At 32.7% G+C, this 24,358-nt stretch overlaps 4 protein-coding genes across 7 annotated transcripts in view; 2 read left to right on the forward strand and 2 right to left on the reverse strand.

The window, feature by feature from the left end:
* LOC139990891 (uncharacterized) overlaps window positions 1-5,219 on the forward strand; it is a 74,063-nt gene extending 68,844 nt beyond the window's left edge. For both annotated transcript variants that reach the window (XM_072010533.1, XM_072010614.1), the window contains exon 9: window positions 1,855-5,219. In XM_072010533.1, the coding sequence (XP_071866634.1) occupies window positions 1,855-2,405 (551 nt within the window). In that variant the 3' untranslated portion in view covers window positions 2,406-5,219. The remainder of the gene's footprint in view (window positions 1-1,854) is intronic.
* Window positions 5,220-5,649: 430 nt separating this feature from the next.
* Window positions 5,650-10,707, reverse strand: Oaf (BRICHOS-like domain-containing protein out at first). Its single transcript, XM_072011163.1, has 4 exons — window positions 10,443-10,707; window positions 10,152-10,265; window positions 9,754-10,072; window positions 5,650-9,664 (listed from the first exon to the last, which is right to left on the reverse strand). Exons 1-4 carry the CDS (start codon window positions 10,536-10,538, stop codon window positions 9,354-9,356), a joined length of 840 nt encoding a protein of 279 aa, XP_071867264.1. The 5' UTR covers window positions 10,539-10,707; the 3' UTR covers window positions 5,650-9,353.
* Window positions 10,708-10,822: 115 nt separating this feature from the next.
* LOC139991261 (uncharacterized) lies at window positions 10,823-14,680 on the reverse strand. 2 transcript variants are annotated; one of them, XM_072011334.1, is made up of 4 exons: window positions 14,082-14,680; window positions 11,673-12,153; window positions 11,406-11,500; window positions 10,823-11,262 (listed from the first exon to the last, which is right to left on the reverse strand). In XM_072011334.1, the coding sequence occupies exons 2-4, from the start codon at window positions 11,877-11,879 to the stop codon at window positions 11,160-11,162; spliced, it is 405 nt and encodes a 134-aa protein (XP_071867435.1). In that variant the 5' UTR covers window positions 11,880-12,153; window positions 14,082-14,680; the 3' UTR covers window positions 10,823-11,159. The 2 variants fall into 2 exon arrangements, with proteins under 2 accessions (XP_071867435.1, XP_071867359.1); XM_072011258.1 differs by having other exon boundaries at window positions 11,673-14,680.
* A 140-nt stretch (window positions 14,681-14,820) lies between these two features.
* The window catches only part of Syt1 (synaptotagmin 1), a 34,584-nt gene continuing 25,046 nt past the window's right edge, over window positions 14,821-24,358 (forward strand). The window contains exon 1 of one of the 2 annotated variants that reach the window (XM_072010908.1): window positions 14,821-15,061. The gene's annotated coding sequence lies outside the window, so the exon portion shown is untranslated. The remainder of the gene's footprint in view (window positions 15,062-24,358) is intronic. The other variant, XM_072010743.1, reaches the window with a different exon arrangement.

Consider the following 24,358-nt stretch of genomic DNA (forward strand, 5'->3'; position numbering starts at 1 on the left):
AAAAAGAGCAATAATAAAAATTTATAATATCATAACATCAGAAATTTATACGTTAAATTGTTAATTTTGTTTGCTCAATTTAATTCTTAATAACATTTTCGTATTTCATATATATTCTTCTTTACTTTTTTAGAAATACGCAAAATAAACGAGGAGTAGAAAGAAATAAGGCTGCAATCAAATAAATATCAATAAATTAATGAATAAAGTTTTGCGGGAAACAATGTTTTCTTTATCAAAATGTTATTTATTGACAGAATATAATAAAACTTATTTATTACATGTACTATACTACTTTATGTAACTTAACAATATTTTTATTTCAACATTTCGGAGATCCGTTAATTAATCATAAAAAGAGCTTTATATTTTAAGAAAGGACGTAAGTCCATTATGTAGTTTCCTCAACGAGACCGCAAGTGCCAGCACAGATTTTCTTATTTGATGGGATAATTGAAGCAGATTTATCTATGCACATGTTCAAGCACGAGGGTGAGAGCTCGTTGGCACATTGCACTTACAGCTCGATTTAGAAAACTGATCATGTGACTATATAACATACGAAATTCTAAAAACTATATGAATTATCGTGATAACATTTTCATTTATATTTACTGATATTCGTCTTCGTATAAACAAATTTTTTAAGAGAAAAAGAATTTTTTATATGACAAAGCCTTTTTTATTTCCACTTCTCAAATGTTTGAATTAATCATGCCATATAATCAGATAAGTGTTACAATAACAAAGTGCAGATGTAAAAAAGACGTATTAGATATGAGAATGCGGTAATTTCAGTGCTATTCTTACAATCTCTCATCATTCACTACATAATTTTCATTTTTTCCTGCAATCAACTTCTATCTTTGAATTATCTAACTTCTTTGAAGTACAAGCAACAGATATAATTGCATTTTACAATTTCTTGGAATACTTGATCACAAATGAAAGTTTCATTTCATTGCATAATACGAAATAAATAAAACTATAGCTAACTTTAGAAAGAGTTCGGCAGTATATAATGTATCCTCAAAGTCGACAGTGAGAGTAGAATTAGTGTCAGAAATTCAGAGCAGAAGGAGCAACAAGATCTAAATCTTCCCTCGGTTATTTCTTACAACATTTAAGACAAACTACACGCATACTATAAATAACAAATACATGCAAATGGTACAGAAAATTTCTTAACACTTTGCCAACCTGCAGAGTTAAAATCGCCTACCAACAGGTGTTGAAAGTATCGCACATTCTTGGTGAAATAGTAACATTTAAAATTAACCGAAACTTCTGTAGCTCCTATCACTGTACAATGCAAATGTTAATGAAATGAAATGTGGATGTAAAAACCATTTCTCTGAAAACATTCAAATACGAAAAATAAATTTATTAGAAGATTATCCTTTTAAAATAAGATCATTTGAGATTTTTATATACAGACAAATATGTAAATGTTACTGAAATAATACAATGTATGTACATACGTATAAAGAGCTGAAGAAAAAAATAGTGCAGCCAGAAAAAGGTTTTAAAGAGTAAGATCCATTTAAAAATAACTTCTTAAGTTATCAAGAATGTATTTTCCCAAAGTAACGTACCCACAGTTACGATAACTTCAAAGATCCAATAACGATCAACCAAGTTGGCCAAATCGAATAACACCATAGAGTCACGCTAATTACTGCAACACCCCCAAGCGAGACAGTTTTGCAAATACGAACCACTTGTCTGTAGTAACTCGAGCAACCCGAAATCTCTTTTCTGGCTTTCTCCTCTGCGCATAATAGCTCCTTTATTCGCGACGTCACGCGCGGAAGGAGACAAGGCTATTCTTCTCGACGACCGATTTATTTCCAGGTGTATCCCACCGGTACCAAATGAGTCATCACCAGGAGTACCAAACGGAGGGAACCAGCGCTGGCCAACAGCACCCGATTCTGGGTCACATGGAGGCAGCGATGGCCACCACCGCCGAAGAAGAACAGCAACAGACGTTACAGTTGGAGAAGTATTTCAAATACTCACATCCGACCAACGTGGCGCATACCAGCCTCACCTCTCAGAATCTCCTTGACAGCAATCATAATTACGCCAGTGATCTTCGTTACTACACGCCCCAGCAGACGCAGCTGGACATGTCGAACTCTCAGTGCATCGTCGACGATCAAGCCAAGGATGCTCGATGCTCGAACGTGGCCATAGGCCACGCGATGGAGCAGTACCATCAGACCATGGATGTGGCCAAGTATCCGGAACACCAACAGCAACAACAGCAGCAGCAGCAGCAGCAACAGCCGCAACAGGCTCAACAGGGTCAGCAATCGCAGAGTATCGAGCATGTTTCGAAGGCGGACGACGATTTCAGTGTAATACTTGCCGACGTGCGCAAGACTTGTTACAGTAGCTAGTGTTTCAACTAGATCAGAGCTGTCTGTAGGAGAACACTGAGAAACTTGGTGTTCCTTGTTTCGGCATTGATTTCTTGCGGTCGGGTGTTGTAGGCCTAATCTTTAATGTAAAGAAATCGAATTGTTTGGTTGTTGGTATAGTAAGCATTGCAAGCATTGATTACTCAAGGCTGATGAACCTTAATACTTAACTAGAGGTGTAAATATGTATTAACCTTTTGTCGTCAAATATTGTCGCAGTGGGTACATTTAAAATTTGTCTTCAAAGTCGAGTGGCTCCACTGCGATTGCATTTAAAATTTGTTTTCAAAACCCGATGGCTCCGCTATAACGATGGTAAATATTTACTGCTCCGATTAGTTGGTACCGCTCCAGAAAAATGCGAAGAACGCAAAGGATTAACATGCGGATGATGCTACGTTGACACCACAGTCTGCTTGCTTTCGAAAACAGATGGCACAGTGGCACCATATTAGTGTCATCAGCATCAACGAAACAGAAAATTTCAGTCACATTGAGTGGACACCACTTTGCTGCTCCAGACAATGTGTGAAACACATTTATATGTAATATATGACGTAGTAAATACCTAAATGCAACTATAGAGGTAGGAGAAATGTGATTTGTTTAAAGAAAAAAGGAATATCCTTGAGTACTTAATATTTGTTGTTTCTACTATAGTGAAAGAAGTCCCTCCCATAGACAGCTCTGTCTTAGATAATCTGTTTGATATGGGCGATCTAGCCTTTATGGCTGCATAGAAGAGTTAGGTGCTAACGTTTTTAAAGAATCCGGTGCTTATACACATTTCTGTACACACTTCCGGTGCTAATGCTCTTGATCAGGAGGTGTGGCTGCAAGATTACAAAGAATTGAAGATAGATTATTGTTTCTTGTTTAAAATAGCTATTTTATATAGCTATTTTATTTACTCTTTTTAGCTTTTTGCACTCGAATGAATAATAACAAATATCATGCAAAATAGGTATACTAACATATATGTGCATGTTTAGTTTCTCTTTAATTCAAGGGTGATTTCAGAAGATATAATAAATTATTGCGAGATACAATAAATTATATACATTTTATATATAATATATATTTGGGGATATCATCTTTTTAATAATTACATAATAATTTTTATATATAATATATATAATATATATATAATATATATAATACAATTATTTTCTCTAATCTCGTTATAAATAGAAGCTAATTATCATTTCTTACCCTAATAAATTAATTGGTTAATTTAACCAACGATTTGAATAAAAATCATTTATGACATTCCTAATTAAATAAGAACTGGAATTATCGTCAAGTGCAAAAAGTTAATCTCGTCGAAAGAATTTCAGGATGACACACTTACCGCGTTATCTTCTTTGAAAAGAAAGTGAAACGAACATAGAGCGTGATAATTTAACAGGTCCCCGATGGAAACAATTGTGCGCATCAGTTAACAGTTATTTATTACAGAGAATTCTCGGCATTCGTCAGTGTGTCTGACGAAGGTGACAAAAATAAAGTAGAGTAGCATCCTAAAACCTGACGCATAACAATATGGTGTGCTATAACGCAACGTGTTAAAATTGAAAAATGCAATTTTTTACCAATGCTATCGCAACCACACCTCGTAATCTTTTCTATTCGTTCCGACAGAGCGATAAAAATCGAATCTCTTCGAACTTCGATAAACTTCATGCGCGAAGTATTTGCACGTAATGACGGTCGAGACATAAAGAAATCAAGACATACCCCGATTTCCTTAATGTCCAGAAACGTTATTATGGTTGTAGAAATGTCTTGTTTATTTAATTTATAAGATCAATTGATCGAAATGACGATGTTCGGTGACAGAATCGTTGAAAGCAACGGCGTTATTGTTGAACTATTTTTATCCACCTATGCACTCATGGTACAGCATAGCACTGTATATTTAGAGCATACATGCATATTTCCGCGTTGAAAATAGATCGAATAATTTTCCGTAACGAATTAAATGACGTATCAGTTTCTCGTAAGGATCGATGCTTAATGGCAGTCTACTTAAGAACAAAAATATGCTACATCCTTTCTTACATATTCATCGTGATGATTACGAAAACGACGTTTATTTCTAACGTAACGATTTAGTCATCTTATTTATGGTGCACATTTCAAAATTCAGATACTTAATGTAAATGGAAGATATATATATATATATAGATATATATGTTTTTATGGCGATAATGTAGAATCTTCTGTGAGAAATACTTATTTAAAAGAAAAAAAAGACGATATTAATCGAAGTACCTTGTTTCCAATAAGTGTACGAACTTTTCTTAAGCCTCCTAGTTGGCTCTTTTACATGTGTATAAGCACGATCTCCTTATTTTCCTCTGTTTCAGATGACTGAACGAAATTCTCGTTGTAAATGTAGCATAAACGTAGCGGAACGAAAGTTTCTTTTTTTGTCCCTTTTTTTACTCACGTAAGCTTCTACTTTCATAGTCTTTAATACTCTATGTAGCATACGATGATACCTATATGTAGCGTGGCAATAAACGTGGATATTTTATCGTTCGATCCTCGATTTTGAATACACTTGCGTAAGCGACATATGGAATTTAGGTAATGAGTGTAAAGAATGCTGGGGAGGAGAACTAAATTATTATGATTATTGTATCGTACTTAATAGAGACAATTATCAACAACATTCATGGCTTCTCGTGTATTTTTCGACCACTCATTATCAAATTAATTCATTTCGCTAGTGCTACATCGTTAGAGATTGAAACAAACAAATATATAAAATACAAAATTGAGAATGTATAGGATGTTTCGTTTTATCTTGTCAACCTTTCAATCAACTATCTAGTTTCTTTTTCTGTAGCAATTACTTATTTCGTTAAAACACATTCAACATCTTTAATTTTCAAAATTATCTTTCTTTTAGATCTCGAAATTTAACTTTATAGCAATAATATTGTTTTTTACTTAAAAATATGCAATTAAAAAAAGATACGGACAATCATGAAAATTCGAAAATCATTGAGGATTAACATTGCTATTTATTATGGTGTTTATTCTACTGAATGAAATATACTTTTTTATGCGGTTAAAAATAATAAAGCTAAATTAGCAAGAATATGGTAAACAAGATATTTATAACACCCTATATCATTTGAAATAATTTATTATAATATAATAAATATATTACTAATAAAAATTCTAAAAGATATGGACTAATTAAACTCAACGATTGCTTACTCGTTCTTTTTATTAAATATATATAAAAAATATGTGTATAAGTTACAATGTTATGTGTAAAGCTGAAATTATACACGGTGAGTAACATCAAGTTTCGATTCGAAGTATCGATAGAAAAATGTTTAAATGCTATTAGTATATCCCCTTACTATACCCGTTTCCCAGACCCCTACAGTGTTAGCCAAACTGAAATCTCATAACAGTGTGTGTGTTCGCAAGTTAAAAGTAATAAATCAGTGCCTTCGTTATTTGAGAGAAAGAGAGAGAAAGAGAAAGCTTTAACATAGTATGAAATTCTTTCAAACAGGAACAAGTGTTTGAAATATTTTCCTTAAGTTGGACCATATCATTAATTAATGTCTATACCCTTATGTCTTATGTTATTCATGTGAATTTCTTTTTATGTTTCTTTCTTTTCTTTTCTGCTTTGTTAATCATGCACATTAAATGACACATATAATTTATCGAGATACTAACAGTAACATCTTGAACATTCTGCAATTTGTCTATACCGTGTTTGGTAATTAAGTATACAGGATGATTCACAAGAAACTGATCATCCAAATCTTTTAATAAATCAAATATTTTCTGGGAATAAATATGATAAACGCAATATTCTGTCAAAATTCCAGTCAATTTTCTTAAAGCCTTACAATTCTTTTTCAAAGAAAATTAAAGATTCAGTTTTAGTGAGACATCAAATTTTCATCATTTATAATGCTGAGAATTGGTAGCCTCATTATGAAGATTCATAAAACAGTATCACTGGACCCAATTTTATATAAACTATCATACAGAAATAATAATGTACATATTTACATAAAAACAATGATAGCGTTGGAAATCAAGAAAGATTTTTTTAAATCATTTTCTCAAAAGTTCTGAGACTGTGTTTTACGCTTTTAACTTTGCTTCCAAGACAAACAGGACAAAGATTATCTGTGTACTCCATTTTTTGTGAGTCACCCTATAGTTCGTAGGTACTTATATACACAATGTACAAATTTATATTGCTGTTTGCAAACTTAACCGATTACACAGTCCGCGTATAAATTACTTAATCGAATTATATCGCTCTGACTCATACGCACATGCAGTTCATTCCCGGTGAAGACTGTGGTACTATTTTCTTCGTTCGTTCATCTTTTAGTGAAATATAGTATACAATCGTTAAGTGGTACAGACATGAGTGAATCGATAACGACGAGTGTCGTTTAACGCTTACAAGTTTCATAGATGTTCGATTATAGATGTAAGTATGTGCAATATATGTGTATATATACTTATTATCTTTTTGCTCATTTGTTCACTTATGCTAGGAATTTCGTCAAATACGATTTTGTGTCGGTGAGGAAGCGCGGTGAATTGCAACGTGTATATATAATATGTTTATTATTAAATTGGACAGATATTGCAGTCTTGTTTATAGTGATTTGCTATGAAACGTATACTCCCATTTTTTATCTCTCTCATTTAAATACCAAGCGCCCTCTTTATACAAATAATGAATTTTTATTCCATACAAATCAACAATACTTTTTACTCACTGAATATTTTATATATAATGTATATATATATGTATATATAATGTATGCATATTATATATATAATGTATTGTACACGTTTCGGTTATTAACAAACTATCTTTATATACAAAGATTTAATTCATTCTCACGTGCCCTCAACGTTTATATTTTGCATCAGCGCGTGCTTCTTCTCCTATGTTATGTACAATTCGAACTTAATTTACACATATAAATGGCAGCCTTACATGTCATGTATAAAATTCTGTACAGATACCAGTGCATTTAGTGCCAAGCAAACACACGTAATCATTTTTTACAAATCACTAGAAATATAAAAAACCTGTTGAGATATGAATTATTTAATTTTGAGAAGGATAATAGATATAGTACCAGCTTTAAAATACATTGCACCAAATTACCACTTACAGAAAATTCGGTATTAACTTCGATATTTTCAAACTAATGATAAACATTACATTAAATATAAATTGATAACTTTAACATTTAATATTGTTTGTATAATATAATTTTATTTGTACGTAAAAAATAGTAAAATTAGATTTTATATTAATTTATCACTATTATGCATTAAAATGTCTTACACATAAATAAACATTAATTAAACAGCCGAAAAAGTATAGTTTACTTATTTCGTTAAATGCATTTAGGTTTGAAAAGTCTATATTTATCGACACACCTTCTCTCAGTAATAATCTCATAAAAAATTCCATTCCAACAATATATTTCTCAATTTGTATTATCAATTGAGCAACTCTTTTATATTTCTAATAGAATAAGAAAAAATTACGTGTATGAACTCAGACTAGATGCACTTTAATGCATTGTGGCACTACTACACGTGAGTAAATTAGACGCGAAAGTCTTCATGTTACTCTGAATGGATTATTTGTAACCTACAGTGTTCATGACGTATACACACAAATATTTATTGCTAGCCGTCTGTTTTATCCGGCTGTTAACAGTTAATAAAAACAGTCTGTTCAAATTTCTCGAACAATTTTACGCCCTCTATTATGCAATAAACATTGTTGTTTTGTGACCAAGTATGTATGTTTAGTAGTACATATTTTGTAAGACACATTGTGCATATAATGTAAGGTATGTTAGGAATGATTACATTTTTGATAAATGCAGGCAAATACTAATTCGGGAATGTGATGAATGATAAGTGTAAACTTAAATAATTTTCATATAACAAGATATGACAACTAAGTAAGTCTTTTAGAATTAGTTTCGCTTTTTCTTTTTTTAATAGTTCCTTCTTTTACCATACCTTGTTCTCCCTATAAAATATTTTGTTAGTTATCCTAGTAAAATACAAATATTACTGTTACAAATGCATCCATTCAGTACAGCCTATAAAAGTAAGAATTTATCTAACATAGGTCTGCCGACGCCCTGGTACATGTACCGAAAACATCCTTCTAACCTGCTTCCGTCATTATGGAAGCCCCGATACCGATCCTATATTTTCATAGAAAAACACTGACATTTAGAAAGCATATAATTAATATCAACCTGCGAAGATGATACTAATGCTCACAACTGTCTTCAGTCTCACTGCTAGTGAGAGATTTCCTTTACTATAAATGACAGGCGATACAGGGGCCCCACTAATAGACAGAACAAATTTAAAAATTTTGCGAACATTATATCTAAATCATCTGACCCATACTAGTCTTCTTCTCGAATAGATATTGTGAAATGGAATATATATATATATTACATATTTACGACATCTTTTCAAATAAAATAGAAAAATAATGCCTTAAAACTTGTTCAAAATGAAATTACTCCAAAATGCTATTATAATGAACAAGTCGATATACCCTGACAAGAGTGAGCACAATTAATACTTGATATGTACAGACGAAATAAAGTTAAAAATTTGGTGAGATCAATGATGATTTGACAAAGATATATAAGTAGCAAAGGTGCCTTTTGTTACAAATGTTTACTTTTTAAAGTATTTATGATGAGCATAATAATATTAAAAAGAAAGTGAAATTGAAATTATACCATAGGATGATTTTTGTTAATGTATATGTGATAAATTAATATGTCGAAGGTAGTTTTGCTTTCTGATAATTTGAATAACCTTGCCCTCTTTCATAAATTAAAACCTATATATCTACAGTGTTCTTATGTGTCATTCATCCCATAAACAATTCTGCTTCATTTTAGAATAGTATGAGAATATAAAACATTTTTTACAAGTTTTAATGCCACATTTATATGGAGCGGCTGCTTTTTTACCATCACCTTTGCCTTTGCAAAATTTTAAACCACATGGGTACCAACCAATACATAATTCTAATGAACATGTACAAGGTGCCCACATATTCGATGTGTCTGCACACCGTGTTACAAATAACGATCTTGAATCATTTGTACCTTGTTGCGTTATAGAATTTGTGCTGAAGTTGTACACAGCTGCCATGAGTGAAAGTTCGGATGAGCCTAATAAGAGAATAAGGAAACTTTGAAATTAGATACTATATTTGAAAGAATTTTATTTACATGTTAGTTTATCTATTAATATAACTTACCAGGCCTTTGAATCCACTGTTTTATATCTTCATTTCTAGTATAAGCAGATCCAGCTGCTTCTCCACAAAGAGTTGCAATGTGTTTAGAAATATCTTTGGATTCAGATACATCTAAGAATAAATCCATGGTATAATTTACGTGACCTTTATCTTCTTCTGCAACACGCACAGTGCCTGGATTTTTTTGCCGTAGTTTAGACATAGCATCAGATGATATGAAATCCACTTTGAAAAAGTGATTAACAAAGCATAAAACTTGATATTGATTTTGACCACGTTCTTCTTCACCAAGAACTAAAGCTTTTATTATTTGAACTTCCTGAAGGAATAAATAAAATATTTTATTTCTCTTTGTAAAACGTATAAAAAAGATATAAGGTTTCAAAATAATGAATTACATTTTTAAAATCAATGAGTTGTGTCACTAAAGTACCATCTGAACATTGAAATTCTAAGGTAATAACATCTTCACTAACATTGGAAGAAATCGTTTCCAATAGAATATCACCACCCTGTAAATTAAAAGTACATAGATAACACTATTTTGTTAAACTTTGAATTCGTCGAGGTTATTCAAGATGAATTATTAATCGTTAAATTATATCAAAATATCTTTCATTAAATAGTATATCTATAATTACAATTTTATTGAATCCTTATAATAGTAAATGACAGAAAAAGATTCGTACCTGATTTTTAACATTTATGAGCAAGTGAGTCGTACAAACACTATACAAATAGTGCAATAAAAAACAGACTGTAAATAATTCGTTGAATTTCTTCATTGTTGCATGTTGTAACTACTTTTTTCACAGTACTAACCACTGTTGTAATTAACTATAATTGATCGACATTTATTAGAAAGATAAACACTTTAAATATAACCTAATCGTAAGAACCTCCTATTCTGTACATTTTGTCGCGGTCAAAGCACACATTCACAACCATATTGGCATAGAGTATGGACTAAATAGAAAAGTATACAAAAAAGACATATAAAATACGTTTTATTAATTGTTTAAGTATAATTCATAAAAGATAGAATTTACAAAGGTAAGATATATTTTATAAAAATTAACATTAACTCGCGTTAGAAATGTTGTTTAAATAATTGGTAGTTAAGGAGTTAAATTAAATTAAATTGTTAAATCAAACAAAATAATATTAAAATGAATATATTGTAAAATGTATAATAAATTAACTACAGATTAACTATAACAAAATTAACTACAATAATTACATGAAATATCTATTCTTATATATTAATTTAAAAATTCATATATTTTTATTTTTGTAGTTAGCAACTAAATTATATGAAGATAAAGTAAAGTTTGTATCATATAGAAATGGCGTTAATTAAATACATTAACAAAATAATAACTCGATCTAATATATCATTTTCAAATTCATTTCACTTCCCGCGGTTTTAAGGAGATAGAAGACCTCTCTTTACTGGTTCTTCTGGAGGACGGTAGAGCTTTAGAGGATTTGCACGATTCAGCATCATTTCTGAAATTTTCGGAACAGTTCTTTAAATACTCCCATTTTTCATTAATTGGATTTAGAGTATTTTAATATTGAAAAATTTCGTGTTGTGAAAATAATTTATCTGAAAGAACCAACGTTTTTCTAACATTTACACGTTTACTTACTGACATTTCAAGCGTAACTCAGACAATATAGGAGGTGTTGATGGTCTTTCGATAGGTTTTAAATCATATGTTTTCAAATGCATATAAACTGGAATCTGGAAATATAAATTTGTCATAAAAGTATTCTACAATAAATCGATCTATTACAAGTTCCGATTTTAAATAACAATACAAATAAAACAAACGCTTTCTGTATTCAAATTTGAATATACCCGCCTCCGAAACAAAAACCATAGAGTACCAAGTTATCGATAGAGATATACTCACGTAAGGTAGCGACGTATCAAGAGCTATCGGTTCGATATATCTCTTCGGTATATCCGGAACTCGAAAAGAACTACCCAATATAGGCGATTCTAAGCCGTTTCCATAAATCGATGCAGACGATACTTCGTTTCGAATGCCATTTAAATCCGACTCGTTTAAATCGTTGGACCACGAATCGTTTTGCTCGATTACTTCCGTATTTTCCATCTCGATAAAGTAGTCTTTGCCTATAGACGGGTTGGTGAAGTTTTAAAGCGCAAGCAGGCTGAACTACTTTCGTTGAAATAAAACTGAAGACCCACTCGACGCCGAGCACTAGCCTCTAAATAATGATTCGAGAATGCTCTTCAATGTTATGTCCGACAAAGTGTTCATAAACTGAAGTTCCGTAAGTCGATATTTGGTCGATAAGTTACACTCTACTGAACATCGGGTACCATGGAATCGTTTGTTCATCCCCTCTGAGCGTGATTCTTTCATTCTATTAATGAATTTACTTTTTCGTGATATATTGTAACATATGGTAAAATTATAAATATCTAAATTCATTTAAAAACATTTAAAAACTACCGGGGAGAAACAGAAGTCATACTTTGTATTTATTTATAGTAGATATTATATATAGTAATAGGTAAAATAACCTTCTGTCGATTATCCACTTTTGTTCCATCAGAAATTGATCAAATATACATGCACTTGATAAACGTTCAATCTCGATTTTCTATGAGATGAAACCTCCAACGAAACTTAATTTTCATTTTTGTCTTATTTTGAATCATAGAATCTCCCTGACTTCATTTGTATTACGAATTTAGATCCATTTCAAAAATAGTGTTATACGTTATAAGTTTAACAAGCCTATTTTAGAATAATCTGTACTTAATAAGTTGTTCCTTTCAATGTTATGTCACAATACTTCTTTTCCCTTAATTTAAATCAACTAGACAGCAAAGGCGAACTGTTATATTTTCTTCCTATACTTTCTATTTTTATTTAATTACATTTAATCATATTTTCGTCATACGTAATTATCAGGACCTTCTAACTACATATATAGCTTTGTCTGTACAAGCAGTAATTTAATTGTCTATCCCTGTAGTGCAAAAGGAAATTTAATTACCAGTTACATTCTTAATTTTCTTGACTTCATAAATAAAACTTTTATGCAGCATAAAGTTCAAACAAGTTAATTAAATTGAACTCGGAAAATTTATACGGTCAATAAAAATCTATGATATCGTAATTTAATTCGACTTTCTTGCGAAAGATACTGAACAACCTCGAAAATTACATTTTTCGTTCCAATTGAGTAGTTCCTTTACGCTATAAAATGTTGGTTTAAAAGTAAGTAAAGAAAGATACGCGTGTATGGTTTTTTGCCTCTATTTGATTGATGGAGCTGGATGTTAGCGACTGTAGGTGAAAAGAATTAAAAAAAAAAAAAAAAAAACGGAACTATATGAAATTTCTGTCGCGTTTTCGCAACTTTGAAGTGGAAAGAATGAGAAATGAAACAAAATAAAAATGGAACGATGCTTTTACAGCTACGAAGCATGAACGGCGAAGACAAAAGGAAAAGGGGAACGATTTTTCATGCTCACGAATTTTTGACGTAGAAAATGAAGATTAATGTTAAACAAAAGCAACATTGTCGCTACTATAATTTTAGACATCATGATTACTATACGCATTATAAAACCGAGTGAAAATGTACATTTTGTGATTTTATAGCGGAGAAGATGAATGAAAAGCAAAATAGAAATTGTAGAGACAATCCAGTAGAAGATTAATAAAATTAACCTAGCTTACATTCCTGTTCAGAAGTAAAAGAAGGTTGATATAAACTGAAAATGTTAGAACATTATTAAAATCTCTTAGAATTATTATCTTGTTTGAAGTCTTAGCTTGAAAACTTCTCAAATTAAATTGATTTCTTCTCTACCTACATCCGCCGTGCTTCTAGATCATTGCTTTAATTGGATGATATATGTACATAGTTATAGACAATTTATTCGTACTATTAATCTTTCCACTGTATTTGTGTTACTTGATTTCAAGATTCAACTATATCCAGAATCATATTTTGAATAAATTTTTCAGACACTTTTATCTAATTCATTTCAATTTTTCTCATTTGTGTTTAAATGAAAATATTTTGAAGATCAATATACAATTGTTATAATTCAATAGCACTCGTTTGTAGCTCATGAAAATAGTTTTTACAAATTTTTATCTCTCACTTTTTCCCTTACAATTTGAATTAATACTCATTTCCCTACAAGATCAGGAAATGCTCTAATGTTTATTGCTTAACATCGCTAATTATATTTTCGTTAACAATACTTCCATGATACTAAATTTCTAAACACAAAATTCTGATAATTCACTAATAGGTATTCTAATACTTACAAACGACAGTGTATATAAACACTTGAAGTTTGAAGCGGCTTGAATTAACACCACTAAATCTGAATGAGCCTCTCTATTGTCTATAAAATCAGAACTGGAGAAGATTAGGGATGATCACGAAAAGGTAGAGGCATCGAAGATAGAGCGTATTCGGACTAGAAAATTATACAGACACAACATTCAGTTACGATAATTTGCTATATTACTGCAACTCGTACAGTTTCAAATTATCGCGACATTGATCATGATCTTTCACGAATACAAAATTCCGATCGATCGATCTTTTCTTTGATATAAAGCTAACCAGTAGGTATCCTAATACTTATGAACGAGAGTGTACGTAAACACAAACTTGAAGTATGAAGCGACTTGAATTCGAACAACTCCTAAATCTGAATGAGTCTTTCTACACCCTACATTCAGAGAACCGGAGAAGATTAGAGAAGATCACGAAAAGGTAGATGTATGAAAAGTATAATGGAAAAGTTAGAAGGCAGAAGCATCAAGCGCCTGTCGTTCAACGTAACGTCTCTTACGACTACAACAACGTTGTGCTGATCGTCGACGACGGCTCGACGTCTCCGGCGCACGCATCTGTCCAGAAGGGGCGGAAGGTGCACAGCGTCGGCTCCGTCGAAACGGCGGAAAACGTAACGTGTTTTATCGATTTCGTCGGGTCGGCCATGTTCGTGTCCGCCACCGGTCAGGCGCACTCGTGTCCCACCGTCGAGAGACCGTGCCACCGATAGATTTTCCACCGTCTACACCGTCGTCGATGTCGCAGGGCGTATAACGATGCGCTTGTAAAACGCGACCACCCCGTGTGTTTTTTCTTTCCTTCACATCGTCAGACACGAGACTCGTTCACGCTCGTTTTCCGAATCGGTCCCGGTCCGTGTCGAGGTCGACCAGCGAGCAACCAGCGAGCAGAGGAAGCTTGCGAGCATCGTTCGAGAGCAGGCAACCGACGAACAAGCACCGTGAGTACTGTTTTTTTTTTTTTTTTTTTCATCAAAATATCCCTCTTGCGTTTCTTTATAGCAACTATCTCTTCGTTTAGTGAAAATGTGTTTCGGCTCTACTCGCTGATGATTTCTTTCGGTTTATATCTGATGAGGAATTTCGGTTGAAGAAAAGTTCTACGGTTTCCTAAGCTCCCTTAAGAGGGCTGTTTCTTCGGTGCTCTCCTCCTTCGTTCAGCTAGATATCGCTTCCCTTTGGCGGTTCTCCGTTCATGTCATAAATAGACATCTTTTTATGGACTTTGTGAAAGTCCAAGTCTTTATTAAACGATCTTTCGATCATGCTTGTAATGGTTCGTCTTAATGGCTAGGAACTATGTAGACGATAGCAAATTAGAGTGTTTCACAACAGAGACTATATGTTTCTTTGATTACCTTTCAAATAGAACCGATATATCTCATCTTACATCCTATTCTTTTCCTTTTTCGTGTTAATCTTTTAAAAAGAAAAAAGATGAAAGTTATTTTTTTACATTTTTTCAATATACACTGTTCCTCTGTCGCCTGGTGATCAGTCCTAGATAAGGACGAAAGGGTATAGGGATAAAGGGGGGAACATTTCGTGGGTAGGAGTACAATCTAGGCCTTCGATCATCATGCGAAGCAGGCATTTTCGGTCATTTAATCCCAGAATTATTTCCGAGAACGGTCGTTGGACGATATTTGGCTCTGCCGTTTCAAAACTTTCCTCTTTACCTTCGACTTCTTCGTTTATCGTCGCTCGTCCACTCGTCATCGTCCCCTCGTAGTTCGTCCATCCCTCCGGAACCATTCCCCACCCCTTTTCCCTCGCAGTCCTCGGCGATTTTTCTTTGTGCTCGACAGCTTTTGTACCGATCGTGCACCAACCAGTCAACCATATCGATATCGATCTACAATAATTCTGTTCCTTCGATTCACTGCTCGTAGCCTTCTCTTCTTTTTTATTCCTCATTTCACCGTCGTTCCTCGCTGTGACATGAACGTTTCTCAGCTGCACACGCCACTCGAAACGTCGACCAGTGAAAAACGTGGGCGAGCCTGGCTAATCGATTTGCCTCCTGGCGTGAAATTTTCTGCTTCTAATTTTCTCAAGTGTTCCATGTCGCGACCCGATTACAGGGCCAATCCTTCCGCGCAAAACGAGTCAGCAACCAGTGAATAAAGAGACATTTCATGGACTCGCGGATCCCCGCCTTTCAAATTCCCTCCTCTCTCTCTCCCTCTGTTTCTTTCTCTTTCTCTCTCTCTCTCTCTCTCTCTCTCTCTTTCTCTTTCTCTCTCTTGCAGTCCTTTGTTGTCGCAATGATAGCACGCTTTCCGACCGTAAATGCTTCCAAAATGATCAGCAGCATTTTGGCTTGCGATTCTAAAATTTAAATTAACCCTGTGCCGATAAATTTTTGTACGAGCTGGTCGTTTACTCATATCTTGTTAGAATTGTTTGGTGAGGTGAAATTTAGGTTTTAGGTTTTTTGGTCGGTTTTGATTTGGAGGCAGTCAACACCCACCTCCGCCGTTGCTGAGTGGTTATAGGTGGATGGTATCAGTGATCGATTTGATTCACTGGTAAATGGTTTAGGTTTCTTCGTGCTTTTTGGTTGCTTGATGGTCTTTTCTCTGCGAATGCATTTCAGTGTTACTTGAGAATATGAAATACAAAGAAAAGAGAGCTTTGAAGATTCTATTTATTCCTGTCTGTTATGAAATCTTGGACTTGAAATTATTGTTTTGTACAGAGGATAGCCCTTAATAATTTTATTTCTGATACTATGATATTCTATTATATTTTCTTTTGTTTAAACACAAATGTGCGCATATTGCAGTTTCTGAACACTGTTCTTGAAGAAATTTGAAGACATGTGGGAAAATGCTTCATTATAGTCGTAGTTATCATTCTATTTTATGATATTTAACTTATTTTTTTATTATATCGTACCCTTTCTTACCTGTATATATACATTCTTAAAACAATATTTATGATTCTTCATTGTTTAGAAGAAACTGCATAAAAGTCTCTATATTCTGCAGTTATACGTGGTGGTTTCCGGCGTTATTGACAAGCGATCAGTGTATTCAGCTTTTGTATAACGACTCTACGTTATTTTGTTTCGCTTTAAAAACATGTTCTATCATGCGATTCCTACGACATTTTATCATAAAAGTCACTACTAATTGTACGTCAACATGTGAATAATATTTCATACAAGTAAACATTTCATATCTGCGTCCTTTACTTTACCATTTAACGCTACTAAATTACATATAAAGCGTAATTTAGTTAGTTTGAAGGATCCTCAATTACTTCAATCTCATTTACGTCAACATGGTCGGGCATATAGATTTTAATTTAATCTAAAATTTAACAGATAAAATTTGCATTCGCTTAAATAGTTAAATAAAAGGATTTATCGAGAAATCAAATTCTAATTATCTATATATTTATACGTATATAAATGAATATTTTCAAGAAGATACTGGGATTTAATTCAATATAGAAATTCACTGGTGCATAAGACTTGTCAAAAATTTGTGTTCATGAACGTTTCACCAATTATTTATTAATTCATCCTTCACACTGCTAAAAGCTTTAATGATCAAACAGAAAAATTCATCGGAGAACAAAATTTTAATTACCATGATCCTCTTTATCAATAAATAATCTTAGTGAATTGACAAATTATAGATTGTAGTTTGTAGACTTCTCTTGCACAATTTTATGTCAAATAAACGTAGAACTCATAAAATTTGTCGCTCCTATGCAAAGAAATTTGTCGACACTAATAGCTTCTAACTTGTGATTTATAAAAATGAATAATATTAGTTAAATAACATAAAGGTTTCCATACATTCATAAACGAATACAATCAAGCATATCGAATTGTATATTAACATGTGTGTGAGGTTTACAGAATTTGTTTTACACACTCTCGATTAATTATGTATCTTATATTTTTTAAATCAATTATCTATCAGTCACACTGTCAATAAATTCCAAAAATAAAAAAGAAATTAATTGAGCAAATAGATAGCAAATCCTCATTAGTATATATTTTAATATGCAACAGAGAATGAATCAGAGCGAAGACGGATAATTGAACGATGATCGCGTTGAGAACATCCTTGAAAAGGATCTAGGCCAGTCGATAGTCTAACGAACGCTATCTTATAGTATAGAAATCCGTATCAGAGTGAATTATTATTATGATAAAAAGGAATAGTTATACTATCCTTTTACATATACTACGCTGAACGTAGTTAACGTGTCCTCTCTGTATAATAGAACACCGTGCGACTCGCATCGAAATTGAAATTATAAACTAGTGTAGCGTTTCGCGTGAGTCAACGAAACGTCAACGTAATTGCGAAATCATCCGACTGTGCCTTTCCGTGATACGAATGCAGAAACTGGCTTTATTAATACCGCCGTGTTAATTCAAATTGGCGTATCTGTCCCAAAGTTGGTTTTGACTTTTAGACGTTAAGAATTAGTTTTAGCATTTAACAATCCATCATCGATTTCGCATAGGAATATAAATTTTATATCTTCGGTTTTCATATACTGATACAGCTTTTCTGTTTAATATGCACATAGATAAACCATTTGTGAACTATCTGGCAGCAGTGATTTGATTTAAACGAAAGTTGCAAATACGCCCTTACGACTTAGCAGAATTATGGCTAGAGCTAATTACGGAACTTAGAAACTTATCGTTTATATTTTAACGACCAAGTAGAAAATTGCAAATATTGAAATATCTTAGAATTTTGAAACTTTGATTTTTATCTCTTTTTAACCGAGAGCGATAGGTCATGAAAAATTCAATATTTACACCTAAATAATACTATAAAATTCATTCAATACATTAATTCAAAGAATTTTCATATATTTCCTTAAAAATATGTTTATATCATCTTTGAGATAAAACTTTTCCATTTAAGAAAAGAGGAAAAATTTTTAAGGAGAGAAAGATAAGCCGAAGTAATCATTTCAATTAATTCAGTATCATTTCAATAAATTTTCATATATTTCGTCTAAAAAATCTACAGATATTTTATTCAGAAGAAAAAGAAAGACGATCGAAAGAAAGTTAAACAGGTCGGAGCAATTTTATCGTACAAAAATATATCGCTATGATCATTTTTAGCTGTGTCACGTCGGATTATCGTGACACAACTATATTGAAGGAACACATGAAATAGTACTTTTTACTCAGGTAGAATGGAAACTTAGGAATATCTGAACACTTATAGGCGAAGAGACTGGAAGAGTATAGTTGATATTATTGGACCAGTATCTATAAGTACGTGGTTGTATCGATTCGTGCTTCAGCGGTTCTCTTGTATCCATGAATGTACTATAGACTATGACACGTTTATACATGAAATCTAAACTCTATATTGAAATAAAAACGCGATTTGAAAAATAGGTCAGATTTATAAATCTTATAAATTTCACTCTAATTTTTCGTCCTTTTTCTATTTAAAAATTTCAGAACAAGCATTACCGCATCTACTATTTTTGTACAAATTTCAGAACGAATATTATCATTTTTATAGTAACTTCATCGTATTACTATTTTTATGCCAGGTCCATCGTAAGATCCATATTATGGCAAAGATTATGTACTATAATAATTGTAATATGCTCCAATTAGAATCCTCGTTATAATGTACATAGCTTGGACGTTATTGTAAAATCAGAATGTAAAGTCAACATTATAATGCTAAGTACTGGGTAATTTCCCATCGTAGTTTTAAAATGAATATAGTTCCACCTGAATATAAGTGTTGCTTTAATTCCTCGTTTGGTATCTTTTTACTACTTCTTTCGTTGTAAATTCTGTTGCAATCAATTTATAGGATTTCATGAAATTTTACAGCAATCACAATTCTGTTATTTTGATGTATCAAGTCAAAAACTGAAATTTTAATTCAAAGGATAAGATCATTTTTGAGGCAAGATAACTTTAATTCAGAGCATGCAACCAATAAAGATAAAAATATTTTTAAAGGCAAATATGTTAAGTGGAATAATTATATTAAATATTATATATTAAATTATCAAAGTTAAATAATTTTGAGAAAGATTAAATGTCTTGTTGTTTCTTTCATTCTCGAAGACTCGTATCAGTTTAAATCAGATATACTAAAAATTATTTTCTAAAAATATATAATTCTGTCGGATTATCAAAATTAAATTGTTATTCTACGGCCTTATATAAAAATTTTGTTTATTCTAGCATAAATTTATTCAAAGCACGCGTCGATCTAGTTTTCTCAAGTACCTGCACTTTTAAAGAACACATAACCAATTACAAAGACAATAAAACGCTCTCTGAAAGAAGAAAACGAGTTTAGATAACAGTGTCAAAACTGGAACTTGCGAGGTCCTACGGCTTGTCTTCAATTATAAATCTAATAACACAGAATGGTTCCTTGAGTCGCGTTTAACGTAGTGGGACGGACAGTTTACGGACGAGACGAGAAAATGTGCGCGATTTTCTTGATTAAAGAACACTTCCTTTGAAACACTTCCCTTCATTCTTCTCATTCGCTTCCATAAGCTTTACTTTTACAGTGAACTTTACACGACTATTTTCTCATGATCGTCTAGATATTCTGAACTTTTTCCCTTAAATGTGAAGCTCGTACGATAGCTACCCGCACATATAATTTTCCATTAATTTTTCGTAGATGGAACTGGATATTTAGATGTATGAAAAATATTTTAATATTCCATATTTTAGCGTGAAATAAAGAGCAATAAGTTTTTCTTACGATACAAACTTTTCGAGATTTCCATAGTGATAGAAAAAATTAATTCTACGTGAATATTACGTGATTGGCTACTATATACACCTTAAAATTTCAGTCCCTTATTTTTTAATATCAAAACTTCTACATTTCTTCGAACGAATATCGAGTTACGTTAACATATCGGATATCCAGATTTTACGATAAAAGTTAATATCAAGTTCCATAACGATGCAAAACATGCTGAAACTCAGGCTATTGAATTCCATTGGTTTTGAATCGACCGAATCGATTTTTCAACTAATTAGGAGTTAGATTAATCCCACAACGAAAAGAAGATATAATCCCTGCAAAAAAAAACCATGACGATCGACTTAAATGATGTCAAGCACACTCATAACCGTTTGTTCAGGATGGAAAAAGAGAGAAGAGTCGCTTGAATAAAAATCCCCCGAGGCAGTTTTGATCGTCTCTTCGAGAATCCAGTTCTCCAGTCTTTTGATGAGCTTTTGCGTGTTTTGGAAATTTGATGCCCAAAGCTTTCACGATCGAAGCGCGCGATTATAATTAAAATTTCAAAATCTGTCGAAGCATTTTCCTCTTTCACTTTGAACGAAGTTTATACGCTCGTTACTTCACAGTGAAGAGAACCTAGAATATTTCCCGATTCTGAGACAAACATATTCCGTATATTCTGTGATTAAAGACGAAGTTGAAATTCTGTTGAAATTGTAGAAATGTTTTCTTAGCGTTTCTCAAAGTGGAAGTTTAATTGTGACACTATGTGTCTAGGAAACAACGTTACTGTCTGACCATTTGTAGATAATTGTTATTTCGTGTGCGTTTTTATTTTGATTAAAATTTTGTTTATTTTGATTAAAACGAAACAAAAGGCTAATTTTATATTACGAAGAATTTTTTACTATTTTAATGATATAATATGGACCAGAATCAAAATTTCAATGTTCGCGTTACACAATTAATATACATATTAAAAGATTCAAGTGTATAATTAGACACACGATTTGATTAAGAACAATTTGCAAATTCTCATCTAACTCAAATGTCAAACACTTTTTACACGACTATCACGAGCGAAATGCATTTTCTTAAATGTAACGAAAAATATACATATATAACTATAAAATAAATATAAAAGTGTATACGATATATATAAAGCTTCCTGTAGTCTATTTCCAAAATGTATCTGTCGATGTTATGAATAAGGAGAATCATCAAGTTTCGATAGCAAACAATATCAGAAAGCCACTATTCTTCGAGATTAATAGCTAACTAATTACTACAATCTGTTAACGAAAGAAACTTCTATAATTCGCTTCTAGAACCTTTACCAAAGTAAACGCTGTACTACAAAAGACTGTAAAGTAATTTTTTCGAGACTCGTTTACGTCGATCACTAGATGTGAACGATAAGGAGTCGGCGAAGCTCGTAAACGCCGATTGCGTTATGAAACTACTGCGAGCACATTCGAGAAGCAGCGGTTAAATCCCATTGAAAGATATCCCTATTGATTTTACACATTCGCCTGTGGATATATGAGACGATAGGAAAGAGGAGGAACGGCAGGAGGCACACGCCACATGGTTTCTCGCACCACATTCATTTTCGTCTGGATCATTTCGCGAATTAGCCTGAATTCGTAAGTCAAACATAATTAGCAAGCTTCGTGAATTCCAAGCACATTCATATCCAGCTCTTTATTTGTTTCGTAATGTTCGCTGCTCGAAGATCCTGTTACGAGCTCGCTCGTGATGCTGAATCGTATGTTCACGCTCATCTTCGCACTCGCAGTCTAAGCGTGTGGAGTCTAAACGAATGGAAAGTAATTGATATGACTGTTATTAAGCTGATAATTGCTATGATAAATGCTTAAATTGTTTTCACACATCTGGTAGAAAAGTGAAATACTTGAGATTTAACCTTGGAAAAGCGGACCTTCAAGAAAAGCATGCGAATCGAAATGATGTAGAATATACTTACGTAACATGTGTAATCACTTACGAGAATATTCGAACACTTGTCGTAGAAGACTCTTATGAATATATCGTGTGTCTTGTAAAAAAAAATTTTGGAATTTCATCAGCGATACAGTGAGTACAAAGGTCACAACGCAGGATCAAATAGCAGGAATGAGCATATTCTTCATTACGTCACATTATATAAATATTTTTGTCTTGGAAAATTTATGATGCCAGAGGTATTTCATTCCAAAATTTGAGAAAATATTTGCCTAGAAATCTTCATCATAACAATTTCCTACAGAGTGTAGAAAACAGGAAATCCTTGAGTATCGAAATAAATAGTACATGTTCGAGGAAAACGATGCAAAGAGAAAAAGATGGTCAACAACCTCGGAAAACATCAACTTGTGTACGTAAATAAAAGGGTGGATATTAATTAAGGAGTAGACATACGTGTACTTACACCGGCTAGAGTTTAGCCGGTAAACGAACGAGTATTAGGAAATCGATGCAATTGTTCTGGAACTTTAGATACGAAGCTCGATTGTGGCGAGAACTATCATTACGACTAAGTGGTTAGCCGATCCCCGGAGGGTTGAGTGACGCGCGAAACCCTGGAAACACGACGCCTTTTCATACCCACGCGTCTCACAGTAGCCCTAGTCAGAAGAGTACAGCTTCCATTAAAATTCGTAACGCGCTTACGTTAAAGTGAATCGTTCTATCTACGCTTCTTTCCGTAATACGTTACGCCATAAATAGAACGATGATTCCTTACGTTCTCACTGGACTACGAATATTTATGCAAATTTGCTGTCACGATTTACCGTCGCGTGAAAAACGTACTTCAGCCCAGGAAGAGCACAAGTTATTTCGAGAAGCTTCTAACAGCGGAAGTGGGATTCGAAGACAGCGAAATTAAAATTTACGTTTTTCTTCATCGTTTTACATTACATGTTTATGCAAACTCACACATCTTTACGAATATAATTAGAAAAAATGGAACCTGGGCAGAGATCAGTTTTGCCCACCAAATATTAGAATGGATACTGCACCTTGAATATTTTATACATTTTTGCATTTATGTACATCTTGTGCATTTTTGCATCTTTAAATTTTCCATAAATGCAATCGTAATTTTATCGTACGATCTTGTTCTTCTTCCATGGAATAATTATTAAATTGCGAGAAAAATTTTATTATGGAAATGTTTTTTTGTAAATCGTGCTCCGGGAAATTTCAGTATAATTCAGTATAAAGATATTGCTATTCCGATTTTTAAGGAAAAGTTAATTCCGATTTTTAAGGAAAATTCAAACGCAGTACATTTAAATTTCGATATGCATTTATTGAATTTTATACGTGCCATTTTGTTCCACGACCTTCCTCCATCTTTTACGCAACTTGAATATTCCATCCTTCCAGAACCTCTCAGATTTTTCGGCGAAAAATTTTTCAATATGATTTTTTACGTCGACCAAAAAGTTAAAATTTTTCTCCATTACGGGAATTTTATAATGACCTAAATAGGTGAAA

Source organism: Bombus fervidus, chromosome 1, assembly GCF_041682495.2.
Source record: "Bombus fervidus isolate BK054 chromosome 1, iyBomFerv1, whole genome shotgun sequence".
NCBI lineage: Eukaryota > Metazoa > Arthropoda > Insecta > Hymenoptera > Apidae > Bombus > Bombus fervidus.

Excerpts from the sequence above, each read along its gene's own strand:
- Oaf (XM_072011163.1), bottom strand. The coding sequence starts at position 10,538 with ATGAAGAAATTCAACGAATTATTTACAGTCTGTTTTTTATTGCACTAT. Across the intron at positions 10,266-10,442 it reads TCATAAATGTTAAAAATCAG|GGTGGTGATATTCTATTGGA; the intron begins GTACGAATCTTT and ends TTTAATTTACAG. Across the intron at positions 9,665-9,753 it reads ACAGTGGATTCAAAGGCCTG|GCTCATCCGAACTTTCACTC; the intron begins GTAAGTTATATT and ends TTCTCTTATTAG.
- LOC139991261 (XM_072011334.1), bottom strand. The coding sequence starts at position 11,879 with ATGGAAAATACGGAAGTAATCGAGCAAAACGATTCGTGGTCCAACGAT. Across the intron at positions 11,501-11,672 it reads TTGATACGTCGCTACCTTAC|ATTCCAGTTTATATGCATTT; the intron begins GTGAGTATATCT and ends TTATATTTCCAG. Across the intron at positions 11,263-11,405 it reads GAGTTACGCTTGAAATGTCA|AAATGATGCTGAATCGTGCA; the intron begins GTAAGTAAACGT and ends CGAAAATTTCAG.